Raw genomic sequence first — 20,515 nt, 5'->3', positions numbered from 1 at the left:
TCTGTTCCATGCCGATAACAATGACCGAGTCAATAATACGGTAATTAGCATGACAAGTTCGGCTATTCCTTTTTTTTTTTTTCTCATCTAAATTTAAAGTTTTGTCCAACTCAGGATTATTGCATCCCCAAAAGGCCGCTGAGAAACATGAAATGACAAACATTTTGGCCTGAACCGGCCTCTTGGGTGATAAACTTGTGCCGGTCTTAGATGCGGCCAATTCTGGCTTTTACAGTCCAAAAATGTGCCCTGAATCCTCCCACACGGGAAGGATTATTCCCACACAGGAAGCCGTTCTTCTGATTCTTGCCCGATGATGAATTAAAAGCAGACATACGAGCTCTTGTGATACTTTCCTTCCCGCTGTTCGATTTTCAGACAGCTGTAAATTTAATCTTTGTGCTCAACGCCGCTCAAATATTTCTGTTCCCCCTTCCCTAATCAGGACGGGATTACCAACAACATACATCATGAATCCACCTGTCGTGTAAAACTCGTTAAAATTCATCATATCCCTCCGGCGGGAGGACGGATTACCGGATTTGGAAGACCGGATTTGTCTTTTGGCCGTCACACCTGTGATCCGCTGGAAGTTGGACGCCTGCCGGACAACTTATAGGCTTCGCTTTAACTTTACACTTAGCTTTTATGTGCTATTTTGTTTTATAGGTCATTTGCCACACGGCTGTGTTTCATGGCCAAAACTTGGATACATTTTAAATATTAGTGCGGGCGGATGTAGGAAACATTAATTACTGCAGAATTTCCTTTTTTCGACCCGATCGTGGTGCAGAAAGGACTTTCGTCGGACAAAAACCTTCCTCCCGCGAGATCCATCACCCACTGCAGACTGAAATGTTACACTCTTCAAACTATGGAAAAATCCATCGAGTTATTCATCCAGAACAATGAGATTAATGTAGCAGACAGAGGTGTTGGCAGATTAGGAGACTATAAGTAGAAACAATCTTATTTGCACAACAAACTGTAGAATTTGATCCATCTAATTTAACAGATTCAGGTATATTTTGCCCATAAAACATTACTCAATTGCACGTAAATGCGTCATATTATTATCATTTCTGGATTATTCGTCATTTATCAGGTGTGTAAATGCATGATTATGACCTAAAGTATCTGTTTTCCACTGCAACAAAAGTGATAATCCAGTTTTAAGGTCATTGATTTTTTTTTTTTTCATCTAAAAATTATTTGGTTGATTGTGACTTCTACACTATAGAAGCCAATATCCAATTATGAAAAAGTCAAAACAATGACATTTTCGCATTCACACCTATATTTGTGCACGCACACAGCTTTATCTGATTTGTTTGCTAAAAAAAAAAGTGGAGTAAACTTACAAATGAACTTTTCTTGAAACCGCATCAAAACAAATCTCATGACTATGATTGAATCCTGTATTACACCTTTTCACAACATCACAACACCAACGCGCACGTCTGAAATCTGGAATTACTGCCCACTTACTCGCAGCGCTGGGATTATTGCGTGCCAATAAACCCAGTCGGTATTTCCCTTCGAGGCAAAAGACTTTTGAAACTCAAACAAAGGAAATGTATGTAATTTATGGCCGAATTTGAATAAAGTTTGCGTTGATTCTTCCTTGTTGAGGAAGGAGCCGAAGTGTTGGTTGAATAATAATTCATTCATTCATTCATTCAAACCAACTGACAATTTAGATTTTGATGAATTTACTGAGAGTTTTTGGGCTGCAAGACTGAGAACTTGGAGAAAACCCAGGCAGATACAGGGAGAACATGGAGGATCTACGCAGAAGGAAACCACACAAGCATGGAGGAGAACATGCGGGTCATTATCTTGATTCTAAAATTGGTGGAACAAGATTTCGCTTGAGATTTTTTTTTCTTTTTGCCTCGAGGCAGAAAACAGGCTGAATTAACCCTGGCGGTTTCAAAACAGACTCTTTCTCTCAACGTTCCTATCTTTTATTCATCCTTTGACTTAACGTTGTGTTGAGATCTCTTCACTTTTCTTTGCGGCCGCTTTATTTTTTCATCTTCTCCATCCAGATGACCCGCTGACTGCTTTTCAAGGCGCGGACATCTAATCCCATTTCGGACACCGGATTAAAAAAATATTAGATTAAAATTGAAAACGCGGAACATTGCTTCATAAGAGCTTCGAAAGAGGCCCCTCCTTCGCCCATCAGAGCCGGCATAAACCTGTCCGGTCCCTTGTCCTACCTTAACCCGGGCAGGAAGTTAATCTGTGGGAAAGGAGGAAGAGAAACCACAGAGAGTTTGAGAGAAAGAGTGAAGGCGAAACCCTTCCGGAGGCCGACTCGCCTCATTGGATAGTTCTACCCTGAAATAAACCCCAAATAAATACCACTGTATTCTTAAAACCAATCAGATCAACACTGGTATGTTTTTTTTTTTTTCAAAAATCATATCAGTTGTGATACTTTAGCGACTCACTGGCTCCCTTCTAATCTAAGGTGAGAGAGAATTTATATTTTTTCATTCTGCTGAAATCTAAATCACATTTCATGCGTGTGGATTATTTAGATGAAGCTAAATTTAAATTTAATGTTGTGCACGAAGACAGTTTCATTTGGATATTTGACATCCATGTACAGGGCGCAATTATTACATTAACCCAGTGCTTCTCAATTATGAATTAATATTAATATTAATTAATTAATTGTATTAATTTTATAATTAATTATATTATTGATATATTAATTAATACACAATATATATAATTATAGATATAACATATAATTACATAAAAATTATAATTAATATATAATTAATATATTAATTATATGATTAATTATAATTAATTATAACTAGCAAAACGAAAACAATTCACGCCCCCTTCACCCTCTGCTGCGATTATAAACAATATCATTTGTCTATAAAAAGTACACCTCTGCATACAATTTAAAATTGATTAATTAATTGCATTTCAATTAATACAATTTTATTGATATTATTTTTAGGCTGTAACAGACAAGATTGTAAGTGTTAAGTCTCCTCATCTTCTGTAGTGACAGTGAAGCCAAGCGCTACAAACGCTTCATTATATTTCCTCATCTTAGCTTTCAGGTGACGTTCTTTTGTCACATTATCTTTGTCTCTCTCCGCCTTTCTTTTCATCCCTGTTTAAATAAAATTCATGTTGTCTCTTTAGGATTTGTTTACTGCACTTCGTATCACCTGCTCAGTGCAAAAAATGAAACCCTACACCACAGCGTTAATACTCCCAGCGTACACTTTGACAATGAGAGCGTCACCGCCAACTACTGCAGTGGATGTGCAATTACACTTTATTCTAGTACGGCAAAAAAAAGGCATGTTCCTCAGCGTCTCACGCGCCCCCCTGGCATCACCCCACTATTTGAGAAGGACTGCATAAACAAAACAATTCTCGAGACTTACTCATTTAAATAATAATAAAGACGGTCATAGAGAAGCGTTCTTCTTCCGCAGGTAGATCGGGATGCTTTCGATGGAGGTTGACGACAGAGTGGACATGACTGAGCATCTGGTGTCTCACGGTGAAGGTACAGCCGACCACGCACGAACCGGATGCACAGTTTCAAACACGGAGTTGGGTTTCTCCAGTCGGGCACGTTCATTTCTATACAAAAAACAAAACAAACAAAAACAAAGGGCTTCCCATAAACAGGAGGCTCACATCACCCGGTCCTGTCTATCGGCGTCTTCTAGATGTCTGACCGAGGTTGTTCGAAATCAAGAAAAGAAACAGGAGATGGGTTTGTCAGTGCTCTGAGGAAATCTGGTTGTAATGTTGCCGAACATCCTGATGGTGTGGCGCAGCCGACCTTTGACCTCTTACACGGACACTTGCATTAATTTCTTTTTCAGCTGTTAAGTAAGGTCACAGTTACCTTAATCCTTCACCATTGTCTATTTCAGGGGTCGGCAACCCGCGGCTCTGACTGGCAGGGGAAAATCAATGATAAAAATTTAGTTGAAGTGTATTTCATTTGTGTTAATTCCTTTTTTTTAACTTTTAGTTCTAAGTTGGAAGATTATTGTGATCTTGAAATATTAAATAAAATTATGTTTATTATTTCTCGCCGCTCAAAATAACGTCACACTCGCGGAAGCCGGTATACCCGCCGGCCGGTAAAGTCCCGATTTGCAGATGCTGTGCGCAGAAGTCCAGGAGCAGAAGTCCCATAAACCCGGTAAAATAAATATTTATGAGGATATTTTGCAAATATTTATTCTTTATTGTTTACTGACACAGTGATTTTTTTTCCCAATTTATTTTTAAAATTCAGGTCAAGCTACACGCTCTGAAAGCCCAAAGCTCAAAATGAGTTCATTACATAAATAAAATTTCATTTTCTCCGTAATACTTTGTGAATTTCAGAAGCAACACACTACACACTTGTTTATACAAAGTGTAAAGGTAATAAAAAGCAATACATACAGCGGCACCTTTATTTTAGACGTTGAAAAGTAATCGCGGCTCCCAGTGTTTTCTTTTCCGAGGAAACCGGGTCCAAATGGCTCTTTGGGTGTTACGGGTTGCCGATCCCTGGTCTATTTGATCATTTCTTGAGGCCCAACGGACACTTACTCAGACAAATTTGGGTAGGCTTTCAAGTCATGTGCATAATTCATAAATGCCCACACAAAAATATCAATATCATTTCCTGTGATTTAGCAAGCATCAGGAGGAGAAACACCTTCCTTAGGCGTGCGACTCTGTGCCTGGGTGTCTTGTGTGTTGCCCTTTTGGCCGGGAACGTTGCACAGTTAATCCACTGTAAGCCATTTCGTTCTGTCATTGAAGGAACTTTTTTAAAATTTTCCACTCCTGTTTTGAAAGTTATGCGATTAACAGGGTTTTTTTTTTTTTTTTTTTTTCCTTTTCTGGGGTGGGGGGTGGGGTGGGATTTGACAGCTGTTCGCCCAACGTCGGACTCGTCGCCACAAGCCGGAGGCCGTGGAGAGGAGCTGAAGGCCACAAGCCACAAGCCGGAGGCCGTGGAGGGGAACCTTACGGAGCACAAAAACCGGCTATGCGGCGGCGTGCAGATGGAGGAGGATCAGACTCAGCTCGACCCCTGGAACGCGAGAAAGCACGACGAAGCATCGCGCGGAAAACTTGATGGTCCGAAGAGCCGATGCGAGAATGAGACGGCGAACGAGGAGCGGGTGCGGGCCAGTAATATGGCCTCGCAGAAAGAAAAGGAACAACTAAGGAGCCTCCTGACGTCCGTGGCGACAAGCAGGGATGGTTTACAGAGAGATTACGACACGCTGAAACGAGACCAGAACCGGCTGTTGGGCAATTTGTCGGCGATGATGATGGACAAGGAGCGGCTGGAGGGAAATTACAGCGCATTGAGGCTGAGGGAAAATCTGCTCCAGATCAGCTACGATGAGCTGAGAGAGGAAAAATCCCGAGTTGAAAGCGGTTTGGACGCCCTGAAGACGGAACATGAGCGGCTGCGGGCCAATTATAGCCGTTTGACAGCAGACAGGAACCGCTTACTGAAGAAGGTGGACAAGATGGCCGACAAGACCAGAGGTAAGGATCTGGTCATCTCTGGGAGTCGGGTTCTTTCTCCTCTGAATCCCGATCTGGATTCTTGGACTCTGCAGATATGTCCTGCGAGAACGGCTGGAGGAAATTCGACATTAGCTGCTACTTCGTATCCAAGACCAAGAAGAACTGGACGGAGAGCAGGAGGGATTGTCTGAGCAGGAGGGCAGACCTGGTGGTCATCAATAGCTGGGAGGAGCAGGTTGGACAGAGGTGGAACTGGGGGGCAAAAAGAAAGAAATAAGAAAGGAATGACGAAAAGAAAAACACTGACAAACTGCTAAAGCCAATTAAGATCCTGGCTATTTGGACGCAAAGTGTCCGTCACTCTCTGGTTCCACCTGTGGGATCGTAACAAACATAAATACAAATATTGCTTTTGTTTCTTTTCGCATCCATTTTTCTTCTGTCGTCTCTCCGTCAGGCTTTCGTCAACGGGATGCTGAGATTCAACAGCAATGCCTGGATTGGACTGACAGACCTTCTGGAGGAGGGCGCTTGGATGTGGGTGGACCAGACACCCGTCACCATAGAGTGAGTGACGCCAACAGAGGCGAGCCAACTGTCAGACCAGGTTTCCACGGTGACGGAAGGCATTCGTTTCGTCCCACGAACATGATCGTCTGCAAACATGTAACATATTTCCAGTTTCCAACGCGGCAATGCAAACGTATCGAGTTCCCATCAGAGGCTACCATTAAATGATAAACCGAATTTTTTTATTTTTTACAAATTCCCTTTTGTAAAGATAGAAAAAAATGATTGTGCCATAAAGGGACTGATCTGAAAAATTGACACAACTGTAATTTTTTAAACTTCAACAACATTCTGTAATCTGTATAATCTGTTTTTTTTTTTGTTTTTTTGTTTTTTTTTAAATGCAAGAGTACTACATGTTAGCATGGCTGCTTCTTCATCTCTCTGTCTGAAGCCTCCTCTGGTTCTCCTCTTGCTCTGCGTCACAGTAAGCCACAGACTGAGCCCGCAAGTACACCATCGAAGTTTGTGCATAGGTGTCAAACTCTGGACCGCGGGCCAGATTTGGCCCGTACTGTAATTATATTTGGCCCGCAAAGCCGTACCAAGTGACTATTAGAGCTGGCCAGCCAGGATAGTCTACAGTGCATGTACCGCTAATTCTACAAATCCCAGAATTTTCTGCTGGTGTTTTGGCACGAAAATCACAACAGGACCCATAAACGCCCTCTCCTCTGAAGAGTAGTCATAGCGACCTTATGCTAATACTGGCACCCAGCTGCTTAGGCAGAAAACAGGATTTCGCATGTGTGCAGTTGTAAGTTATATATTGTAATAGTATCGAACTATGCTGTTCCATATTTCCTTTTTAAGCAAAACTTGTTTGGGTCTATATGAAAGGGTTCATTGTTATATCTGGAGGAAGATTTTTTTTCAATAAATATCAATGTTGGCCCGTGACTTTGTCCCAGTTTTGAATTTTGGCTGCTGTGTATTTGAGTTTGACACCCCTGGTCTAGTGCTGAGTACACAACAGCATCGCCGTGTTATGACGACCCTGCCTCGAGGTGATGAAGAAGAAACCCCTTCATTTAGTCACATTTGTATATATGGCACAACATCAGCCAACTTTGTCCTCTTTATTTTACTAACTTAACAAAGCAGCCCTGGGGAGCAGTTAGGGGTTACTTATCTTGCTCAACAACACTTCAACAGGCTAGAAGGAGCTGGAGATTGAGGAGGTTCTGTGACCTAATGGAAAATCACCCTAGTTTAGCCGGACCGTGTCACGAAAAGCGCGAATACCCTTTGCAAGGTTGAAAGAAATGTATCAACATATGTGTGTGTATCCTTTTGCAACATCAGGTTCTGGCAGCCTGGGCAGCCCAACAACAGCTACAAGGATCAGGACTGTGGAGAAACAGTAGAGGACTCCAGCGGGGGCCCCGGGCAGTGGAACGATGACGGCTGTTTCGCTGTGCAGTTCTGGGTCTGTGAGAAATAACTTGACCGTTTTTTATGATTTTATTAAAAAAAAAAAAAAAAAAAAATCTTGGATTTTTTTTTTGTTCCTGCTGTTGTTCTGAATACAGAAACTATAGTCAATGGTGAATACGATAAGATAAAATCACATTAAAAAATGTTTCTGCTGCTGTAATTAAGAACAGGGACTGAACTGACACAATGTTGTTTTATTATTATTATTCGTAGTAGTAGACTCATTTTATTAGTGTTATTAATATATCAAATTGGAAAGTTAATGTAAAATAAAATGTAAACAATGGAAACAAGTAGCTCAAGTATGTCTAATACATAAAATTGATAAATGCTACATAATGATAATTGAATTTACTGTAGATCATCACACACAGATGTATGTGTATATATATGTATATATGTATATATGTATATATGTTGAAGTGCCTGTCTAAAGTCAGTGGGACCAAACACACCAAACCCTGCAGGTCTGACTCGTACTTCAATGATTTCATGATAGCAGAGACATATCTGTATTTTATTGTAAAGAAGTCTGGTAATAGTAGTTAGAGGGCCCACCGTGGAAAGTACCATTTGAGAAAGAAAAGAAAAATGACATAAATAATGCCTGAATGCCATAAATGTTCTGCAGATGGTCATTAAAGGAGCTTAACTGATATTTGATAATGTGATATTTAAAGTAGCTGCAAAGCTGACTATTTGGATTTTTCCTTTTTCGATGGCGCAACGATCTTTTTATATACATTTTTTTTGTTTGTTTGTTTGTTTGTTTTACCATTCCATCTCTAGAATCCGTCCTAATGACAACAACTGATTCCCAGAAGGAATATCACAATTCTGGGTTGTGTACTGAAGAGAGTAAGTTTTTTTTTTTCGAACATAAACATATCAATTGTTGTTCTTTTGAGCACAGGCTAACGTGAATATGATGCAGTTTCAGGACTGCAGGCTGAGGACAGTCGGTCTGATGTACGCTAAAAAAAAAAAAAAAAACACATCAATATTTCAGTGGAATAGAGGAATAATATGAAATTGGCCTTTTAATCGTCCACAGCGGGGATATTTAATTCAAGAACAACATGAGACGTCCATCGCATGAATTTTGTTTTTATATTTTTATTTATTTTTATTTTCGCCCTCCCACCCCCACCATCACCACCTTGCTGTTACCAGGGTGACCGTTCGGTTCCATCCCCACTTTCCAAGTTTTTAGCGTGTAACTCGGCATATTGACATAATCCGACAGTGACCGGGAAACCACTGAAGTCTTCGCATGTAAAACGTGTATTATTAATCATTTACTGTTAAATTATGCATCGTTGTTACAACTGCAAACAAAATCAGTAAACTTACTTTTTGCAAACATGACAGCTGGGATACATTTTAGCAGCCCTGCAACCCTGAATGCAGGATAAGCAGTATAGATAATGAATGAATTGATGTGTGCATGTTTGTGCAAGTGTGTTTGTGTGTGTGTGTGTTTGTGTGTGTGTGCACTGTTGGTTAAATTTTAATTTCTGTTTGTTTATAATTTACAAGCTCAGCTAGGATCCCCCACTCCATCAAATGCATAGGTTAGAAAAAAATAAAGTGGGATCCACCACCGCTTCTCACCTTTAACACCAACGCCGGGATTAAATTTGCAGTTTGAGGATATTAAACAACTCAATTAAAGCTGACAGACTCCATCGGCTTGCTGCATGTTTTAGAAGACGGGTCGGAAGATGGCGGCCGGAAGATGTGTGTTCTACGCCCGGCCTGCGATGAATAAGTTCAATCAGCAGGCAGGGAGGGAATTACAGGGGCCAACACATTTTTGTCAGCTGAAATGAATCACCAAGGAAAAAAATGGCGTGGTTAAAGCTAAAAATTGCATGCGTTAAATTACTGGTGAGTGAAGATGCCGCCACTCAATTCAGCGATTGAAGTTCTATGGTTTAAGATATATTTCACCACAAAGTTGAAAAAAACAAAACGATGGAGTGATCCTTAGGCTACGCTATTTATCAAGTCCTGGAGATCCACAGGACATCGGTGCCATTGCACTAAAAAAAAGCTAACATGGTGTCAAATTATGTGATGCTTCCACACCTTGTGGTTTCAGATTGGATTCACCCATTCACACACACACACACTCACACACCAGTGGCGGCAAAGCTGTCATGCAAGGCACTAACTACGACATCAGGAGCAACTCGGATTTCAGCGTCTTCGAATTGCCCGGCAGGAGAAATAAGGATTTGAACCGCCAATCTTCTAATTGGAGGGAAATCCGTGCTTCCATCTGAGCCGCCCCGAAACTTACTTGTCCTCTGTCATTTGGAAAATAGAAAAAAAAAAAAATATGAGGTATTATCATCACCGGCGCTCCAAAAGCAGGAAAAAAAAATAGTAGGATTTTTAACTGTTCATTTAATTTATATGTATTCATTATGTCATTATTTTGATTTGATAGATTAATAAAAAAAAGTTTAAAGATACCTGAAAATGAAATGAGAAACAGCCTTAATATTATGAAATCATAAAGTAGTAAAAAATAATCAAAAAAATAGTTGGATTGATAACTGTCTACATATTTAATTTGTATTTATTATTTATTTATTTTGATTTGATAGATAAAAAAATAAAGGGATATATGAAAATGAAAATAGAAACAGCCTTAATATCAAATAATCATAAAGTATTAAAAAATAACAAAAAAAAGTAGCAGGATTGTTAACCGTTTACATATTTTATTTGTATTTATTGTTATTTATTTTGATTTGATAGATTAAAAAAAAAGTTTAACGATAGTTGAAAATGAAATCAGAAATAGCCTTGATATAAAATAATCATAAAGTATTGAAAAGAAAAATAGCAGGATTGTTAACTGCTTACTCATTTTAATTGCACTTAGGATTTGTTTATTTTGATTTGATAGATTAAAAAAAGATATATCAAAATGAAATTAGAATATAACGTTAAATTAATATTTTTAATATATATTTAATATTATATATTATTAATATTAAATCATCACAAAGTAGTAAAAAATAATCAAAAAAAATTCTCCTGTGGTTTGTTGACATGATCCATGTCAAAGCACAGTATAATCTGACCCCGCCATCAGCATCCCTTCCACTTCTCACTCAACCTTGTATCGAGACGCTGTCATTTGGTCGTTGTTTTGACTAAAGTGGCTCGGATTCCCTCTGAGGAGACATAACTCTCTCTGACATCCTGGAACCTCAAGGGAAAGCCTCGAGTCCGTTCTTTACAAAACAACAACGTCCCGCCTTGCCGGCGATAAACGCAAATGAAAAAAAAAAAAGAAAAGGAAAACTGTTGAGCGTTTGAAAAACAGGGTTATTGATAGTCCTCTCGCACAAACTCCGCCACAAGGGGAGCTTTTGTTTTGCAGCTCGGATCACAACAGCTCAGGAGACGGACCAGCGGGAGGCCTATCAGCACAGAGTGTCAGTTAACACACCGTCATAATAAGAACTCCGACCTTAACAGCCCTCTTTCAGTCGCAGTTCGTGCCGTTGAATCGGTTTCGAGACCTCAATGTTTTCTTTCCGGCGGGTTGGGGTTAAGGGTTTGTTTTTATTTATTTTTTGTTTCAGGGGCGGCGATAAAATAGAGCATCTTCCGCCCCGATCAATACAGATGCTCCTTTTGTTTTGTTTTGTGAAACCTTGTCCAAGTCTGATCCTCCGTTAGCTGGAAATCTACTTCCTGTCACGACAACACTTGTTTCCTCCGTCTTTCATTCATTTCGCCCGTGGTAAAAGCAGCGCACGACATTAAACAAGAGTAATATTTGACTAATTTCACCAGTATAATAATAAAAAAGGACATTTGACTGTATTTGCTTATAATTTGTTCATGATTTTTTGATGTTTTTTTTTTTTTTTTATTACATGATTAAACTCCCTTATACTGCAAGCTTTTCATTGGCTGCCTAACCGCACGTCTTTTGCTGCGTTCACATGAAATCTGTCCTGCAAAAAATGGATGACGCCTTCAGGACAACGTGGGGAAAAAAAGGACTGTGGTAAGGCAGCCGTATAAGAGGAAACCAGCGCAAATAACATAAATGAAGATATTTTGCGATGACAATTCGTCACCTGGCTCCTGGCCACTAAAATGCCACCTGGTTTTTCAACCTTATTACATGTGAATGTGACAGAGAAGATAACTTCCATGTGTTTGACATGAGAAGTAAACAAAATACAAAATGTGATGTAATGGGACATTGTTCAGTACCGCGGTATTTTTACTAATTTCCTTTTTTAGCTAAATGCTGTTCTTATGCTAATTTTTTTCTAGAACTTAAACTACATTCCCCTATGAAACAACTGAAAATGGATTAATTGTTGTGTGGTGGATTTGCAAGAGTTAATCCATTCCTGACTAACCAAAACAAAAGCCTTCAAGTCATTCAATGCTCTGTATAGCCTAGAAACCTTATTTTCTCTACTGAGGACTCTTGTCTTTTCTAAAAATCAACCGATATTCCGAAAATTTTGCAGGAAAACCATGACTTTTGCATGTTTTTTTTTTTTACAGAAGACAGCTGTTACTAAAGTGAACCACCGTTATGTATAAGATTAGAATATAATCTCCTGAGTAACACAAAAGTATGTCTATAGATTGTCTGAAAGAACAACATGACCTTCAGCTGCATCACTATTGGTTTGTCAGAAAATTAAGTAAAAAAAAAGAAATCTCTTGGACGTCATAGATTTTGACAGAAGTGCATGCTATCCACTTTGAGCTGCGGTGGAATTTTACAGAATTTCCACCAGAGCTGTGTTTAGTATAAAGACGGAGCTTTGTCCGGGGCGGCGGGTGGGAGTCCTTTTCCACCACATATGCTCATATTTCTCCTTGGGCTGCAGAAAATGATTCCAAGGTGGAGAGTCTTAGAGTAATTTCGCTGCAACATGCCGAGGATTTGAATATGAAACGGAGACTGATGCGCAAAATCAGTCGCTTATTACCGAGCTTCGCACCAATAGATGCTTTCGTACATTATAGAATTTCCCCGACATTCTCCTACTTCTTTTCCAAAGATGTTCCTCCCTCACTTTCCGGCAGTTCAGCCAGAGTTGCACGTGCTCTCTTCGGGCCTTCGCAGTCCGGAGAGACCGTAAAAATAGAAACTGCGCAGCCTGCAATTATACTATCTAAAGCATTGAAATATGGGCATCAGGAGAGACGGGTGAGACCGATCGCAATCTGCATAAACAGGCATGAAAGCGAGGCGGCGACTTGTATGCTCTCAGCGAGATCCGACAGAAAGCGAGGGGCGATTTCGTTCGGTCGGGAAAGAAAATGTTTGTTTGGAGTAAACAGGGAGAGACAAAGCACACTCAACCGACGTATCACCTTTCAATCTATCACTTTGCATTTCAGGAAAAAAAAAAAAACATACGTCTTCATTCCTTGAGGTAGTGGTGTCATATTCATTTTATTCATTTTATATACCGAAACTGCTTCTTCGTGTTCCATTGTCTCCCGACCGCGAAAAAAAAAAAAAAAAAAAAACATAACCATAAATACATAAATACAGGCTGAAGCTGCGACGAGCGTCCGGCTTGTGCGTAACCGCCGTGTCCCGGGTCAAGCGGAGGAGCATTTCACGCCGCAGCGGCACATCAGGTCACCGCAAGGGAGGATTTCAGACACATAATTGTGGAAAGGACATTTTGAGCGAGAAAGAAAAAGAAAACCCCTCGTGCGATATAAATACAAGGTTTAAATTATCACAACCTCAGTCCTAAAATTGCAACTTTTTTGAGTTTATATATCATCATGTAAGCTGGGTTGTAATTTTGACTTTGCCATGTTTTTTTTTTGTTTGTTTTTTTTCATTGAATTTTAGTTCTGCATTTGATCATTTTAACCCCCCCTCCACACACATACTCAAAAAAAAAAAAAGAAAAGAGGATTCCAGCTGGTGAATTAGCGGTCATTATGTCATATCCAATTTAAAAAGATAAAAAGTGCAGGACATGACGGCGTCCTGTCTGCATGCATTCCAGATCCAGAATATTTCCAGCTTCACTAATGTGACACATGTTTCTTTTAAGGTCAATTGTCACGGGATCTTGTTGCGCTAATATGAAAATGTCACTTCAGTCAGGAAGCAGATTCAGAAAGCTGCCATTTACAATCACGACAGTGTGTCAATTATGGGAAAATATGAAGTATAAGTTCCTGTAAGGGTTGCACGGCTTGCTAGCAAATGCTAGTAAAAGGCTTTTACCTGCTCCCCGTTTCACTCTGAAAGCTGGAAGGAGAAAGTGACGTCATCCTCTTCTCACAGCTTGTTCACGACACGTCATCTGCGCTGAACTTTTAATATTTTCGCAAGGTGTGTGTGAACTTTATTTTTTTGTCGAAATCTTCTCTTAGCTCTGGACGTCATTTTCTTACCTTGAAGATTCGCAAGTCTTATCGATTCGAACTGAAGAAGCCTCTCGGACGTGGGTGACCGGTGATGCAATTAAAAAAAACAAAAACGTCTTTTTCATGATATTCTAATATTTTGAGATAGGATTTTTGACTTTACTTAAGATGTAAGCCATAATCAGCAATATTAAAATAATTCAAGGCTTGCAATATTTCAGTAAATTTGTATTGAATCCAGAATGTATGACATTTTTGTTTTTGTAATTGCATTACAGAAGATAAAGAACTTTATCACAATATTCTAATTTTCTGAGACAGTCCTGTATAAGTATATAAGGTAAATGTAAATAGATCAAAATAAAGTGAAGCAGCAATAAGGCACCAGCAATAAGGCACCTTAAATAATTTTTATTATTATTATTATTATTACTATCAATACTTTTGGTTGATATGGTACGAGCTGGGGTGTTTTGCCCACAGCTCCACCATCCATTCCTCTTTCTTGGCGCTGCAAACTGATCAGGATGTTCTTCGCTGTTCCCGTTCATGTAAACAAAAACCGGCAAAGCTGGCAATATCTCTCTGGTGATTGTTTGTCAACAAGATTTCCTTTCCGGTTTTGTCGAAGGCAACTGTTGGTTGTTGATTCAGTATTCGGGGTGACGTAACGCTAAGACTTGCAATTTTGTCAAATACGTTAGATATTGTTGCAAGCCCTAAGACTTGAGCTACAACTGCGTTAGGACTTAAGACCACACTACAAGCTCACACTTGACTACAATGACATGCCCTACAACTCTTTCCTTACTTTTTCCTTCAGATTGCCAGTTTTAAGTCTGCGACTGGAAAATTATAAGGTGTAAGCCCAGCATTCAGATGGCTTCCCGGCTCTTTTAAGATGAGAAAAACTAAATAAGCGCCACATCATATCTTAATAGTCAAAATATTGTCAGACTAAAATGGTCCACAGTTAATCCCACATAAGTGTTACTTGCTTTGAATACTACATTTTTCTGACTACTTTAACTTTTATTCTCTGTTTAACATAAAATCCATTTGAGCTAGCCAACATGCTTGTTACACATTGTAACATTGACATTACATTTTTAATGAAACAATCAGAAAATACTCTTCAATTTGACCAATTAGCCTGACATGCTTATTTCATAAAAGATTTGTCCTTGCAAAATTAGCTCAACAGGATATATAATTGCAATCAAACATTAATACAATAACAATGCAGAAGTGCCGGCACACTAACTCTGACTCTTACAAATGAATTCCAGCAATCTGGCATCTTTGGCCAAGATGAGACGCGAGAAACTTTTAAAATGGTTACTTTTTTGAATTGAGTTTGGTTGAGACGGCCCTGCAGAGGCGAACAGGTACGAACATAAGTGCGCCCCTTCTTTGAGGTGGTTCCGTGTACTTTCGTAAACATCTTTGCAGAATGTACAGAACGTCTCATCTGTCAGTTCCTGTCAGAGCACATGTCGTCTGTTTCGCAATCGGAAAACAGACGACAGAAATCCTGGAGGAAGCGAAAGCAGCGGCTTCAGCTGCACCAGTTGACCTCAGTCTGCTGCCCAGCCTCCTCTCTTTCGGTCTCTCTCTCTAATGGAGACTCTTGGCACCTCTCCTTCCTCCCCTGCACATTATTTTTCCACACTCTCTTGTGTTTGCGGTCGCTATGAAGAAAAAAAAAACAACCTACATCTCCCCGACGTCAAGTTATCGGGCTTTAACGAATTACAGACTTGTTCTGAAATTACATCTTGGAGTTTAAAACATAAACAGGGGGCGACGGAAGCCCATTGGAGGCCTAATTCAATTAGGAAATACACATATGGAAATTAAAATGTAATTACGCAACGGCATTTTATTTTTCCGCTCGTGTATGCATTAATTTTAAATACTACTAAATTAAAGAAAGGAATGAAAGTGCAATCCTCCAGGTTCATTCTTAGTTTGACAGCCACAGCTGGGTTTTACAGACTTATAATCTTCATTCCAATATGCAAATCAAAACATTAATTAATCAATGCGCGATTAATTTTAAATGATTTAGCGACATAATTGAAGTGAAACCCCAATTCTCAAGATGTAGTTTACATAATCCTACAAATAGCAGTTGACTCACATTTTTATATGCTTCACTTGCTCATTACTTGGGACTGTTTGTTTATTTATATATATATATATATATATATATATTTTTTAATGTTGTCCTAAAATGCTAATTGTGGCAGCAAATTAAATAAATGTCAAAGGCCACTTCATTTATTATTCTGTGATTTTCTGTAAACTTTCCATCTTCATTTTTATTTGAATTTAAATCTAATTCACTGTTAATGAAAATGATTGTAACACGGCTTTCATCATGTTTAATTTTCTTTCATCTAAGTTAAAATCTAAATATTGTCCCCAGATACAGCTCAGCGAGATTTTCAGATAAACTGAATCAATTGTCAAACAAGTTTTTGACTTTCATTTCAGCTTATTCACAGAATGCTCCAATAACTCCATTAAAATGCAAATATAGAAATTAAAACAGTGCTGATTTACATTCCAATTTGTATTCATTTAGCACTGGTCCCCTTTAGGGCCTCTTCAACTTTTAATACGATGGCAAAAATTAAACAGGCAACAAATGAAAGCAAAAAACAACATTAAGTAGTTCAATAACAAACCGGTGATAACATCCCAAATATTAGAGCACGCCAGAGACAATCAACTGGTTTTAAGGGGGTATACGTCATTAAAATGACGAGCATGTTCAAAATGAAATGAATTTCCATCTTTATGTTTACTTTAACAACACACAAACTCCAATGTGAAAATGAAAAAGTGTGTCAATGTGGACACTTACTGCCTTTGGACCTAAAAAGGTCCACTCTTCCTTTCCGGCAGCCGTGAATGCTGACAAAATAATCTCAAATTGACAAGTAAGAAGTTCTGGAAAAGGTGGATGTATACGTGTTATGAGCTGAAACCCATAAAATGGTCAATTTTTCACATTTATAGTGTGTTTTATTTGATCTAGCATTATCTTTGAATGTCTACATGAGCCACAATCCTGCAGGATGTTAACGCCACAAATGTATCCAATCAATTCTGTTGTGTCATGTGACACTGACCAGCTTTCAGACAGCAAAGTGATTGCTGTATTTCTGCTCGCATGGCAGTAACTCTGCTATAGAGGGCAGTACCTCTGCTTGCGATTGGCAGTAGCTTGGCTACCGAGGGCAGTAGGCGTTTGAAAGGGCAGAGGCTCTACTTGTGTAGCAAGTAGCCATGGTACCGGGGCAATGGCCTCGGTACGGACAATACTACCTCTACTAACAGCAACTTTGATAGCGAGAGCATTACCTTTGCCAGCAAGGACAGGAGTTCTGCAAGAGAGCGAGTATCCACTAGAGAGGACAATAGCTCTGCTAGCAAAAGTAGGAGCTCGGCTAGAGAGGGAGCACCGCCCTAGAAAGGGCAGTAGCTCTGCTAGCGAGGGCAGTAGCTCTGCTAGTAAGGGCAGGAGCTCTGCCAGAGAGGTAGTACCTCCACTAGAGAGGACAACAGCTCTGCTAGCAAGAGTGGGAGCTCTGCTGGAGAGGGAGTACCTCCACTTGAGAGGAGAGTAAGTCTGCTAGCGAGGGCAGTAGCTTTGGTAGCAAGGGCAGGAGCTCTGCTAGAGCGGGAGTACCTCCACTAGAGAGGTCAGTAACTCATTTAGAGATGGCGGTAGCTCTGCTAGCAAGGGCAGGAGCTGTGCTAGAGAGGGACTAGCTCCACCAGAGAGGACAGTAGCTCTGACAGTGAGGGCAGTAGCTTTGCTAGCAAGGGCTGGAGCTCTGCTAGAGAGGGAGTAACTCTGCTAGCGAGGGCAGTAACTCATCTAGATGGCAGTAGCTCTGCTAGCAAGGGCAGGAGCTGTGCTAGAGAGGGAGTAACTCCGCTAGCGAGGGCAGTATCTTGGCTAGGAAGGACAGTAGCTTTGCATTTGCACATTTACATGATCAGGATTCAATATTTTACCACATCCTTTTATCTTGGAGTGTCCCATTTTCTATCGTCTCCCCGTATTTGAGAAAATGTCTATAGATGCTTTTCTCGGGTCACCGACTCTCGGTCTTAGTGGTCCAGAAGTTCATGACCTCTTAATCAAAGAGTCCACCAGACGGGATCCTGCATTCAAAGCACACAATAACAACCCATCTCTGAGAGGAACATTTCTATGGACGTTCCTCCAATTAACTTATTTATGAGCAAGACAGTCTCTTTCCTCAGGCACCTGCGATGCCGTTCCAGACTGTGACTGTCAGCCTGAGTGGCCTCCATTCCAGCCTGCTGTGAGCGTGCATGAGAAACACTTGTAAATTTTCACAGCATCATTTCTGAAACGTCCCCTGGCCTTGGAGTCCAGACAACCCTTCAGCACTGGGGGGGCACAAGAGTCGAGCTAGACAAGGTTTTTTTTGTTTGTTTCCAAGAAGTTTTCTCAGGATGTTGATATTCCCCTTATCAACACTCGTTCTCAGAGAAAAAAAAACAAAAAAACATAACAAACAAACTGGAAAAAGTAAAAGTTTTCACGAAGCTCCAGTCAGCAAAACTTTGCTGACAAGTTTCAGAAGGATTTCTTTGTCAGATTCTTCGTTCCTTTCACATATATAACGCTAGTACATTTAAATAAAATTCGGAACTTGTCGTCGAACTCCAAGCTATATAAAGTAAAACTCTCCATGTCCTGCTATTGTAGTGCTGAAAATATGCAACTGGCTGCAAGTTAGAAATAAGAATACTGTTTGTTTCTTACTGGAAAGAAACAGAGAAAGAAAAATAAGGCAGTATATGTGACAGCAACTGCTCAAACTTATATCGGATGAAGTTCAGAGTTTGGAGGAATTTTAATCACAAGAGGTTCAGCCCAAATCTGTATGCTGTAAGTTGAGGAGTCAAGAAAAACATGCTAACAAACAAACAATCACAATAACATTTAAAATAGAAAAACAAATGCATTAAAGGAAATAGTATTCACTGATTATAACTGTTTCTTCAAAATGCGTCTGATAGAAATTATTATTATTATAGATGCTGTTCTTGTTTTAAATGAGTGCACTTATTATTTACCTTATTTTGAAATTTCTAGACATATTTTTTTAACATTTCTTGATGATTTGAAAATTAATATCTTTTTTGTTTATAATTTCTTGCTGATTTATTTATGTATTTATTCATTTATGTTTTTTTTTTGTTTGTTTTTTTTACAGACAGGGGTCAACTTTTCAACATTTTATGATCCAATCTTAACTATTCCCAACATTTTTCATTTTTCCTTTTCTTCCTGCAGTCTGAAAATTACACACACACACACACACACACACACACGCACACGTGCGCACACACACCCATATATAAACTACAGGTGTGCCCAAACTTTCGCTGACATGTCTTGTCAGCAGAAATAAGGTTGTTTTTTTTTCTTTTTTCAGGATATCTTCACTACCCATAAATAAAATACACAGATTGTATAACTCCACACCACATGCACTAATGCCCCCTTCGTTCTGTCGCAGAAAATACTCGATGGCAAAAACAAAAAGCAGCGGCGGCGGCGGCAGCGGCGGCGGCGGCAGCGGCGACGTGTTCTTCTTTTTCCGGGAAGTAAGTGCCAAGACAAATTTGTTCCCACTCTGCAGCGGGACACGCTGTGAATCTGGCATTCACTCCTGGCCCAGAAAACACACACAGGGAGATGCATCGCTTCACATTTTTCAGCAACCCGACCAGAGACATAACTGTTGGCACGTACATATGCGCGTGTGTGTGTGTGTGCGTGCATTCATTTGTGTATGTGTGTGTGTGTGTTTGCGTGTGTGTTCCAAACATCCTTTTCTGAAAAATGTTGTGTCTCTTCCTGTTGCCCTACTTCTGTCGAGAGGGTTAGCAAACGGGCAGAATACACACACACACACACACACACACACAGGCCTGTTGCTTGCTGTCCACATCCAACTTTCAAACAAGAATGTCAGATTATAAACAGCATCCTGGATCCATATTAAAAATCTCCCTAAAGTTTTTTCCAAACGCCTTGGATTCACCACGTAGCGCGATCGGCGCGCGGGCCAAGCAGAGATTTCCACAGGCCTGGCGATGATGTCACGGAATGTGCTAGATTTCTGGATAAATGCTGTTTTTGTTCATATTTACGTGGTATCGTTCTTTACGGGATCATCTCGGATTTATTTTGTTTATTGTGGTGTTTATGAAAGGCTGCTACGCAGTCCAAATGAGTGAAGTAGGTAAAGAAAAATGCCAAGAAGTTTGGGGGGAAAAGGAAAAATCATTCTCATTCTGCTGTTTCTCTAAAGTATATTTCCCCGAGGAGAGTTTCCAGTTGACCCTCATGACCTTCAAGACCACTTGACATGGGAACCATGTTTCAGTCCAAGCCTCCTCAAATGGGCTCTTTAAATTTCCTTTTTTTCACTTGGTTTTGTCAAATACATACATAAAATTTCAACTAGAAACCCTATGAATCATTTAAAAAATGTTGATTTTTTTATATATAGAC

At 39.7% G+C, this 20,515-nt stretch overlaps 1 protein-coding gene across 2 annotated transcripts; it reads left to right on the top strand.

The window, feature by feature from the left end:
• The first annotated feature begins 2,405 nt into the window (after positions 1 to 2,405).
• Positions 2,406 to 7,598, top strand: LOC147227964 (uncharacterized). Of its 2 annotated transcripts, none has more exons than XM_086158247.1 (7): positions 2,406 to 2,479; positions 3,477 to 3,550; positions 4,687 to 4,788; positions 4,927 to 5,556; positions 5,631 to 5,773; positions 5,996 to 6,105; positions 7,414 to 7,598. In XM_086158247.1, the coding sequence occupies exons 2-7, from the start codon at positions 3,487 to 3,489 to the stop codon at positions 7,550 to 7,552; spliced, it is 1,188 nt and encodes a 395-aa protein (XP_086014373.1). In that variant the 5' UTR covers positions 2,406 to 2,479; positions 3,477 to 3,486; the 3' UTR covers positions 7,553 to 7,598. The 2 variants fall into 2 exon arrangements, with proteins under 2 accessions (XP_086014373.1, XP_086014374.1); XM_086158248.1 differs by lacking the exon at positions 2,406 to 2,479 and adding an exon at positions 4,496 to 4,613 and having other exon boundaries at positions 3,494 to 3,550.
• The last annotated feature ends 12,917 nt before the right edge of the window (positions 7,599 to 20,515 follow it).

Source organism: Fistularia commersonii, chromosome 13 (genome assembly GCF_037954325.1).
Source record: "Fistularia commersonii isolate RoL2024-O1a breed Wild chromosome 13, RoL_Fcom_v1.0, whole genome shotgun sequence".
NCBI lineage: Eukaryota > Metazoa > Chordata > Actinopteri > Syngnathiformes > Fistulariidae > Fistularia > Fistularia commersonii.
The sequence above is the reverse complement of the archived record's forward strand: the minus strand, read 5'-3'. Positions and strand labels throughout refer to the sequence as shown.

Excerpts from the sequence above, each read along its gene's own strand:
- LOC147227964 (XM_086158247.1), top strand. The coding sequence starts at position 3,487 with ATGCTTTCGATGGAGGTTGACGACAGAGTGGACATGACTGAGCATCTG. Across the intron at positions 4,789-4,926 it reads CGTTGCACAGTTAATCCACT|CTGTTCGCCCAACGTCGGAC; the intron begins GTAAGCCATTTC and ends GGGATTTGACAG. Across the intron at positions 5,557-5,630 it reads GATGGCCGACAAGACCAGAG|ATATGTCCTGCGAGAACGGC; the intron begins GTAAGGATCTGG and ends TGGACTCTGCAG.